The sequence below is a fragment of the Eurosta solidaginis genome, chromosome 2 (genome assembly GCF_040869045.1).
Source record: "Eurosta solidaginis isolate ZX-2024a chromosome 2, ASM4086904v1, whole genome shotgun sequence".
NCBI lineage: Eukaryota > Metazoa > Arthropoda > Insecta > Diptera > Tephritidae > Eurosta > Eurosta solidaginis.
Window position 1 is genome coordinate 46432439 of NC_090320.1, and position 10952 is coordinate 46443390.

The window sequence follows — 10952 nt, forward strand, 5'->3', positions numbered from 1 at the left end:
ACTTTTAAGCGTTTTGACAGGCTGTTCAATATGGCGGCGCCTATCTTCAGCGGGTGATAGAAAGGGATACAGAATGAGACAGCGATAGTCAAATACGAATCAGGTGATCCAATCACTTTGGAATTTTGACGTTTATGCAGAAGAGATCACACTTTGTCATCATTCACAATGGTACTAAACTTCAAATTAAACAAGACTTCAACTCGCTCTGAAAACAGGGACTAATTTGATACTTAAGTGGTCACCCTGTGCCAAAAATATTGACAGCTGCAAAGCGGCGAAAAAGCCGCTTGTTTGTAGGTTATTTGCAAGCGTTGAAATTTCCAAATAGTTGTAGGAAGTGTAGATATCTGTTTGAAATATTTAAATAATTATTAACAATGACCAATTTCAATTTGGAAACAATTGCGCAAGAGTTGAATGATGTACAGGAAGATGGTCTTTCATTTGAAGATAAGATGTTGACCTGGGATACTGCAGAAGATGGTGAGTGATACAAAAACAAGAATGCTTGATATACTATGTCAGGAAACGTAAAGGCTGTACACCTTTTTGTTGCAGTTGCTGATATTGTTAAGGCATTAGAGGAGACAAAGGTTGTGCATTACCTTAAATTGGGTGGGAATACATTGGGGGTGGATGCAGCGGCCGCCATTGGTAAGGCGCTGGAAAAACATCCAGAATTTCATAAGGCATTGTGGTATAATATGTTCTCGCGTCGCCTAAAAACTGAAACACCAGAATCATTAAAACACTTAAGCAATGGACTTATAGTAGGCGGAGCGCATTTAACTGTTTTAGACTTAAGCGATAATGCACTAGGACCAAATGGCATGGTGGGTCTTGAAGACTTGCTACGTTCACCTGTGGTGTACTCTTTACAAGAGTTACGCTTAAACAATTGTGGCTTGGGGATTGACGGTGGTAAAATGCTTTCGAAAGCCATATTAGAATGCCATAAAAGCAGTGTTGCTGCTGGTACGCCACTGCAATTGAAAACATTAATTGCGGGACGCAATCGTTTAGAAAACGATGGTGCTATTGCTATATCGAAAATATTTTCAACAATTAAAACGCTAGAACATATAGCAATGCCACAAAATTCGATATATCACGTGGGTATTACTGCATTAGCAGCCGGTTTCCGCGAAAATCCAAATTTACGTATATTGGACTTGATGGATAACACGGTGACCGAAAAAGGTGCAGCTTCCCTAGCAGACGCTTTTGCTTATACGCCTAGGTGAGTATGCTATTGTTGTTAATCGGCGACTGTTTTTGATAACTTATGGGCATTTTAGCTTGCAGGAAATCAATATCGCCTATTGTCTGCTTAAAACGCATGGTGCATATCATTTTGCTGAGGCGTTGAGTGAAAAACATCTTCAATTGGAGATTGTGGATTTGGGCGGTAATGAAATTGGTGCTAATGGCGGTATCGTTTTAGCAGAGGCATTACAAAATAAGCCAAATTTGAAAAAATTGAATTTGGATGGCAATCAGGTAAGTAATTATGGCGCGATATATTTCTTTTATCAAACCAAGGCAAAATAGAGAGGTGCGATAATCATAGGTAACATCCTACTCTTGAAGCAGCGGTTCAAAAGCAATTTCTGCCCTAAGTACGTGGAATCCTTCAAGGATATTGGCTCCCTACTCTTGCTGTCTAAAATTTATTCAGCTTTCTACGTTACAGAGTCGTAGAGAGATTGTTATTTTAGGTAAAACTGATTAGTTCAATAGTAACTAGCCCATTTCTGCTCGGTGAAATTTTATCTAAGGTTCCCTTTAGACCATCTATACATTTTCAACCACTTCATATAAGCACATGCAGATCGAATTTTGAAATAGACGAACTTGCACTGCACGATATCCATCTCGACTGAACTCATAAACAATTCAAGTTTGCTCGTGTCGACCAGTGTAAAAAATTTGCGTTGCTCCGCATTACAGTCCATCCCGTCATCTGATTTAATAATGTACATATATATTCTATAGTATGAATTTCGTTCACTTTGTATGCTTCTGTACAGTAAATCCGTAATTATATTTAGACTGATTAATTGTTAAATTTTTAGACAAATAAATAAATAAATGGAATGTGCGGTTACTAGGCCTCGACCCCAGGCGTATCTATCCCTTCCCATTGTACAAATCACAAAACAATCATAAGATTGGACCTTTTTGATGTCTACGAATGCAATTTATAAGGATTTGTCGGTAAAATGGTCGAACGTATAAATTATGATGGTCACCGAAATCGGCTCTCATTAGCAAAGATACTGCAAATCGGTTAACGTTTCAAAGAGCCCAAGCTTAAATTGTACCAAAACAACACTACACTATCGCTTTGTAATACAATAAATAAGGCCATATTTTAGTTGAAGTTGCGTGTAGAAAAGTGAATTAAATATTGTTACGTATATAAATTCATTGACCGAACATAAAATATTAAGAAAATCCTTTCGTTAAAAAAAAAAAAAATAAAAATTATACATACTTTCAGTTTGGCTCCGAGGCACGTGAACGTATAAAAGAAATTATGAACGCATCAAGCAATCCAGCTGCATTAGAGAGTCTCGAAGAAGACGAATCTGAATGCGAGGATGATGAAGATGAAGGCGCGGCCGATGACGATGATGTTGATGATAATGACGATGAGGATGATGAAAATGTGAGCACATTGTTTGAACAAAAAATAGCTTGTTATTAAAGATAAAAATATTTCAGGATACTACCGAAGAAGTTGATGAAGATGAAGATTATCAAGACGAAGACGCTGATGACGATGAAGAGGCCGATGAGGCATATACGACTTCGCCAGCGTTCACCACAAATGTATGGCTAAATTTTTTTGTACCTTGCAAACAAATTTTGTTTATTTTTTACAATTTTATTTAGTTCTTCAATACAAATGATTCATCATTTGTCTCAGCAAATAATGTTAACTTTGGCGACGCAGATACACCAACAAAGCCACCAGCTCCGTTTACAGCTGAAACATTTTGTTTGAGCCAAAAGCCGTGCACTTTAGAAGCATTTGAATCATTACAAGATGACGACAAATTAAAAGCTTTCAAAAGTGTCATTGAGGTACATATAAGCTTGAAACTTGTATCTAATTATGTTGCACTAAAAATGAAAATTTTCTTTCAGCAATTTACTGGTGATAATCGTCTTTTGCTCTTTATTTTTACAACATTAAAATGTGGTCATCTTTCACAATCATCGCCAGCTGCCTTAGAGTTGTCAAAAACCCTTTTTAAGGAGCTAATTGATTGTGCTGTAGAAACAAAACAAGAACGACGAATCTTAAATTATATGCTAATGCAACTCGGTTTATTAAAAAGCGAAGAAAAATTTAACAGTTCCTATGATTTAAAAAGTTGTAGATATGCTTTGCGTGAAACACTTAAGGAAAATCCACAGTTGGCAAGCGAATATATGAGAAATGCTTTCGACGTTTTTCTACAACAATTTGATGGCTGAGTTATGAGCAACAGGCTTGAACTGCATGTTTGTTTTTTATGTTTTTTTTTAAGTATTATAAAAATTTCTGTCTTAAAATGTGTATTAAGCGATAAGTGATTTGTTTGAGATTTGAGGCCATTTGAGTGGCCAATAAAATCTTAGACAAAACGTTTGTATCTAGCAATTTTTAATGTAAGGGAATGTGGTCATCTTCAGTGCCAGATTCCAGCATAAAAGCGCCTGAGCCATTAATGATGGAACCTTGAATCGAGTTCTGTATGAATCTATAAGTATCTATGTATTGGAAAAAAATTGTTTTGAAGTTTTGCTTGGTTCAAGAGATATACATACCTACTTGTTATGAAATATTCCACTTGTTTTAAGTGGATTTGGTCGATTGTAGTTGCCGATAAACCGGATATTTTACGTGGCACTGGAACAGTTAATGATGGGAAGTTGAATAAAATTGTGGTTTGATCTACACTTATGTAGCTATTAAATGCAAAAACCACGTTAGGAAAATCTTGCTTGGTTCAAGAGATATAGGGCAATTTAAGTGCTGTGTCTGTGCCTTTCCATCAATTTGTGTATATCTCTGAACCGAGCCAAATGAAAAATTTTGTTTTTGCAATATGTACGTACTCACCTGTAGATTAATCCACAATTTGATATTAAGTTCCATTATTAACCCTTCAAGGCAAAACTTATTAAATATCGGTACACAAAAGACCCTGCACCTAAATTACCCCATATCTTTTGAACAAAACAAGATATTTTTAACTTTTGTATTGCATTATATAGCCACCTTCTTGTAGATTAGTCCACAATTTTATTCAACGTTCTTACATTAACGGTTCGATTTCTACGTGCGATTTATCGGTTGATCGATCAGTGCTGACTCTTAACTGCTCTTTGTGTATATCTCTTGAACTATGCAAAACTGCAAACTTTTTTGTTGCATAATAGCATTGAAAAGATGGTTGATGAAGTCACATAGGTCGAGGTTGATTCTGGATAAGTAAGAATACCTACACCAATATTCAGATCGAAATTGCGCCAGGGTGAGTAGCGAACTCTAAGAAGAGGTTTCCTGGGCATATTTTATTGGGTAGAGAACTTCAAGAAGAGGGTTGTTTCCTGGGCATAGCTCGCCATAATAATTTATCATTCGCTTTTAGATTAATCATATGAGTTCTTGGATGCCGAACTTCTTCCTGCCTGCTGCCGTTTTGAGAACAAGCATTCTGGGAACTTGCCAGTTTCAATTGATTGGTTGCAGTTTAAAAAAGTCGGAAATTTCGGAAATCTTGCAAATTCTACTAGGAGCTCAGAAATTAAGCATAAGCGGCAACGGAAGCAATTGCATTGACATGCGCCTAAAAGTATGCTACATGTTAATTAGTAACGTGCTTCCGCTGCATGTCGTTTGTTTCCGCTACACGTTGTTAATATGTGGCATACTTTTAGGTGCATTTTGTAATGCGACTGCTTCCGCAGATAGATAAGATATTTTTAATATTCAGGTTTTTCGAATTTGCGATTAAGGAAACATTTATGAGTCCTTTTAGCTCAATAACTATTAATCTCTATAACGTTGTCTGAAGCAGCTTTGTTTGGACTGAGATTAGGCGGGTGTAATTGCGATGATGAATAAATTAAGTATACACACGTAGTTTTTTGTAGCCTTAATCTAAAAGCCTTCAGAACAATTTCCGGTTTGCGTAATCGTCTTCGAGATCGGCTTAGGATAGCCCTTGGGAGCATGACATTTCAAAGTTGTAAGACGTGTTTCACACAATGTAGCGTCTATTCCTGGGCACAATATGCGTTTTCGTGTCGCGATTCAATTTAGACGGATAAACTATTAGCATCTATGACAGCATTTAGGAATCTCGCAGGTCTCCCTGGGCATATTGGATTATTCAACTGCGATGGACTTCTATTGCACTCCAATCTTCATATGAACGCATCTAATGGCTGTTTTACGTCCGCCGTGTCTCACGTCCTGTTTACGGAGGCGCTCTCTTATCCGTGTAAAAAGAAACTCGGCGCATGTTTCAAAAGCAAAAAGCCGTGTAGAACGTACGTATAGAAGAATAAAAATACAAATATTGTTCGTACTTATCTCACTTCGATTTTAATAAATAAACAAACATTAACAAAGTTTTCTATTTCTTTATTTTTTTAAAATGAAATGTTTTAACAACACTTTCGCTTTTAGTGCAATTATTTTAGTTGGGACGGCTAACAAATCGGCCCTGCTTGTGCCTAACGTTGTGCAAGAGCAGCAAGAGAGCGCGCACTGATTCATCAAAATGAGCGCCCGTTCCACAAAAAACTCACTGGAGGAAGTTAAATTCCTTCTAACAACCTACATTCTTGCAGATGATCCAGAGGAACTGGAGCTGGTTCGCAAATGTGTGTAAATAAAGTCCGTTATTAAAACCGCATTGCCAGGCCTACCAAAGGAAGAAAGCACACTTTCCACGGAGACGCGGGTCCCCGCTTCCCAAGGCAGTCGGTTCTATGTACCGGAGCGACTCTGGATTTTTCTCGACCAAGGACTGTCATGTCAGTGTAACCCCATTTAATTTGTTGCGTCCCTTCCACAAATTGTCCTCCTCCCAGCAGCTCCTTGCTCCCCATTTAATTTGCGATTAAGGAAACATTTATGAGTCCTTTTAGCTCAATAACTATTAATCTCTATAACGTTGTCTGAAGCAGCTTTGTTTGGACTGAGATTAGGCGGGTGTAATTGCGATGATGAGTAAATTAAGTATACACACGTAGTTTTTTGTAGCCTTAATCTAAAAGCCTTCAGAACAATTTCCGGTTTGCGTAATCGTCTTCGAGATCGGCTTAGGATAGCCCTTGGGAGCATGACATTTCAAAGTTGTAAGACGTGTTTCACACAATTTAGCGTCTATTCCTGGGCACAATATGCGTTTTCGTGTCGCGATTCAATTTAGACGGATAAACTATTAGCATCTATGACAGCATTTAGGAATCTCGCAGGTCTCCCTGGGCATATTGGATTATTCAACTGCGATGGACTTCTATTGCACTCCAATCTTCATATGAACGCATCTAATGGCTGTTTTACGTCCGCCGTGTCTCACGTCCTGTTTACGGAGGCGCTCTCTTATCCGTGTAAAAAGAAACTCGGCGCATGTTTCAAAAGCAAAAAGCCGTGTAGAACGTACGTATAGAAGAATAAAAATACAAATATTGTTCGTACTTATCTCACTTCGATTTTAATAAATAAACAAACATTAACAAAGTTTTCTATTTCTTTATTTTTTTAAAATGAAATGTTTTAACAACACTTTCGCTTTTAGTGCAATTATTTTAGTTGGGACGGCTAACAAATCGGCCCTGCTTGTGCCTAACGTTGTGCAAGAGCAGCAAGAGAGCGCGCACTGATTCATCAAAATGAGCGCCCGTTCCACAAAAAACTCACTGGAGGAAGTTAAATTCCTTCTAACAACCTACATTCTTGCAGATGATCCAGAGGAACTGGAGCTGGTTCGCAAATGTGTGTAAATAAAGTCCGTTATTAAAACCGCATTGCCAGGCCTACCAAAGGAAGAAAGCACACTTTCCACGGAGACGCGGGTCCCCGCTTCCCAAGGCAGTCGGTTCTATGTACCGGAGCGACTCTGGATTTTTCTCGACCAAGGACTGTCATGTCAGTGTAACCCCATTTAATTTGTTGCGTCCCTTCCACAAATTGTCCTCCTCCCAGCAGCTCCTTGCAGCAGGACTGCTCCATATTCTCTTGCTCCGGGAAGGTATCGAATCCAATCCGGGTCCGTCTCCTGACCCCGGTCCTGAGAAATGGTTTTGCTGCATCTGCCGGAAAAGAATCTTTTTAGGACGGTCATACTCTGTTCAGTGTGTCTCGTGTAAGGGATGGTTGCATCGGACAGGTTGTTCTGGGCTTGATCCCAAAACCCGACGTCCACGTAACTTTTATAAATCTTTTGTGGCTCCTTCCTGTTCACGCCCAAGGGCGTCCCGTAGTCTACGCCTAAGCGCCGCCCCCCCCCCCCCCCTCCCCCCACTACCTTCCAGCAGCCCCGCTGCTCAGCAAGCCACAACAAGTACCCGCTGCTGCTCGCGCCCCACGGCGCCAACAACTCAAACAGCTGCTACCACTAATAACTACAATCTCCGTAGTAGAGTCGGAAGCAATGCTGAGCAACAGCCCCTGCCCCCGTCTTCTCCCCCCCCTCTTTCCGGCAGCAATCGTGTAGGTCAGGGAAACAGACTCTTAGTCCCTACCTCCGTTTGCACCGTTTGCCAGCACAGAATATATATGTTTGCGACATCCGCCCAATGCAGCTCCTGCCTTGGGTTGCCACTTTCCTAGATGTTCTGGTCTCCGCGACGGCAACCCCCCGACAGGTTTCATCGCGCCATGTTGCCAGGTCGCAAACCCAAATCATCCGGGTACCCCTATGCTAGCCCAAGGACGCCCAGTCCCAGGGCCACAACAGCAATTGCGTCCTGGCCTTCCTCAACCCAGGCGTAGTCACCCGTCACTTACCCCCAGAGTGGCGACGTCTCCCCCCATGCACTTCAGAATTCTGCAGTTAAACTGTAATGGACTAACTGGGAAGATTACGGAGATAGTCGATTTCATGAAGCGGCACAACATCCGCATTGCTGCGATTCAAGAGACTAAACTCACAGCACGATCTGCATTGCAGACCTGCTCTGGGTATAATGTCCACAGAAAAGATCGCGAGAGCGGAAATGGAGGCGGCCTCGCGTTTATAATACACCACTCTGTGCAATATTATATATTTGATCCTGGTATCGACAGCAGGGACAATGTCTTAGAACGTCAAGGCCTATCTGTCCGGTCAGGCGATGCAAACCTAGAAATTATCAACATCTACATCCCCCCTGCCACCTGTTGCCCCAGTGGATACCGCCCTAATATCAGAACCTTACTCACTGGCAACAATCGCATTATCTTAGGCGATTTCAATGCCCATCACTATCTATGGCATTCAAACTTGCGGGCGGACAGTAGGGGTGAGATGTTGGCGGATCAAATAGAAGAAACGACGTTCTGCACAATAAACGGAGACGCCCCCACACGTATGGTAGGAAGCTGTCACAGTTCGCCAGATATCTCAATCGTGAGCGTAGAACTCGTAAACTGCGTCAACTGGCAGCCGATGGTAACATTGGCATCCGACCACCTGCCTATACTTATTTCGCTCGAGCGTACCGCCGACTTCATCGTCACTGAAAAACGCACTTTCATAAACTTTAAAAAAGGAAAGTGGGAAGAATATAAATCTGCAACAGACAGCAGCTTTGCTGCCCTCCCTATCCCGACTGATGCCCGCCAAGGGGAGCGTGCCTTCCGCAAGGTCATTGAATCCGCCTCGGCACGTTTCATTCCCGCCGGGAGAATTCCCGAAATCCGGCCCCACTTCCCGGCGGAGGCCGCAAACTTAGCGAGAGAACGTGACCTTATAAGGCAGCTTGATCCAGGCGACCCCCAAATAAGGGATATAAACCAACGCATCAGATTGCTTGTGGATGAACACATGCGGGCGAAATGGGAGGAGCACCTAAGAGGTTGTAACCTCTCTACCGGTGTGGGTAAACTTTGGTCCACCGTAAAGTCCCTATCGAATCCGACTAAGCACAAAGACAAAGTTTCCATCGCCTTTGGCGACAAAGTGCTGTCGGATGCGAAAAAATGCGCGAGCGCTTTCTGCCGACAATATATAATACATTCTACAGTCGACAAAGATAGACGGAGGGCCAACAGACACGCACATAAACACAAATTCAGCGCGTCACCAATCACAATCACCGCTAAAGAGGCTGAGGACGCCATTGGTCGCGCTAAACCATCCAAAGCAGTGGGCCCAGACGGCATAGCCATGCCGATGCTTAAAAACCTAGGGAAAGAGGGTTTCAAATATTTAGCGCATGTCTTCAACCTGTCTCTTTCCACCTTTGTCATACCCGAGAAATGGAAAATGGCCAAGGTGGTCCCGCTACTAAAGCCTGGTAAACCAGCTAACATAGGAGAGTCGTATCGTCCGATATCTCTCCTATCGCCAGTGGCAAAGACGCTCGAAGCCATTTTGCTCCCTTATTTCCAAGCAAATTTGCAGCTAGCCTATCATCAGCATGGCTTCAGAAAACTCCATACCACTACCTCCGCGCTAAATGCCATTAGCACCCAGATAAATTGCGGTTTAAATCAAAACCCCCACCATAGAACAGTACTCGTAGCGCTACACCTATCAAAAGCCTTTGATACGGTCAACCATGGCTCGTTACTAAAAGACCTGGAAGGGTCGGTCCACCCTTCCCCCATGTCTTAAAAGGTGGACCGCAAATTATCTGGGTGGTCGGCAGGCATCGGTGCAATTCAGAAACGAAACATCAAAACCAAGGAGAATTAAACAAGGGGTGCCACAGGGTGGTGTCCTATCCACACTTTTGTTTAATTTCTACATATCTAAGCTACCTTCACCACCGGAAGGAGTCACAATCGTTTCCTACGCCGATGACTTCACAGTAATGGCCACAGGCCCAGGCCCACAGATCGATGAGCTATGCAATAAAATAAACGGCTACCTCCCTGATCTATCCAGTTTTTTCGCCTCGCGAAACCTGGCATTATCACCGACTAAATCTTCCGCGACCTTATTTACAACATGGACGTCCCAAATGTCGACCATTTTGAACATCTGCACTACGCTACCGACTGTCCTACACCCCAAAATCTTGGGTGTGACGTTTGATCAGGATCTACATTTTGGTGAGCACGCAGCCGCAATTGTTCCGAGAATTCAGAGCCGTAACAAAATCCTCAAATCCCTTGCTGGCAGTACCTGGGGAAAAGATAAAGAAACGCTCATGACTACATACAAAGCAATTAGCCAGCCGAGTACGTGCTACGCGTCACCCATATGGTCACCAAGCCTAAAAATTACCCACTGGAAGAAGCTACAGGCCTGCCAAAATACTGCTCTCAGAATTGCCACGGGCTGTCTTCTTATGTCCCCAAAACACCATCTGCATAATGAGGCGAGAATACTCCCCATCAGGGAGAGAAACGAGATGCTGACCAAACAGTTCCTGTTAAATACCCAGAAACCTGGGCATCCCAACAGACATCTGATTGATGAGTCAGCACCGCCTAGGGGCTTAAGGAGTCATCTCCGTAAGCATTTTGAGGAAATACGGCACCTGAGAACCCAGCCGTAGGAAGCGAAAAAACACAAGCAGGTCCTTGGTGAACTCCACAAACAGGCGTCGGACCTTTATGCCGGGAATTGCCCGGTGAATCCAGTACTCAGAGAAAAGTATCCAAAACTCGCGGAAGTGGAACGCATACTCCCCAGGGAAACGCGAGTCACTCTGGCTCAACTTCGTTCTGGATACTGTAACAGGTTAAACTCTTACCTATCCAGAATCAACCCCGACATACAAAATGTATG

At 42.3% G+C, this 10952-nt stretch overlaps 1 protein-coding gene across 1 annotated transcript; it reads left to right on the plus strand.

Moving 5' to 3' along the window:
- The first annotated feature begins 210 nt into the window (after positions 1 to 210).
- On the plus strand, positions 211 to 3643 carry RanGAP (Ran GTPase activating protein). The gene is made up of 7 exons (XM_067769467.1): positions 211 to 486; positions 562 to 1243; positions 1302 to 1503; positions 2507 to 2674; positions 2731 to 2838; positions 2902 to 3093; positions 3157 to 3643. The coding sequence occupies exons 1-7, from the start codon at positions 381 to 383 to the stop codon at positions 3487 to 3489; spliced, it is 1791 nt and encodes a 596-aa protein (XP_067625568.1). The 5' UTR covers positions 211 to 380; the 3' UTR covers positions 3490 to 3643.
- The last annotated feature ends 7309 nt before the right edge of the window (positions 3644 to 10952 follow it).

Coding starts and splice junctions, on each gene's coding strand:
- RanGAP (XM_067769467.1), top strand. CDS start 381: ATGACCAATTTCAATTTGGAAACAATTGCGCAAGAGTTGAATGATGTA. Junction 1,244..1,301: donor GCTTTTGCTTATACGCCTAG/GTGAGTATGCTA, acceptor TGGGCATTTTAG/CTTGCAGGAAATCAATATCG. Junction 3,094..3,156: donor CTTTCAAAAGTGTCATTGAG/GTACATATAAGC, acceptor ATTTTCTTTCAG/CAATTTACTGGTGATAATCG.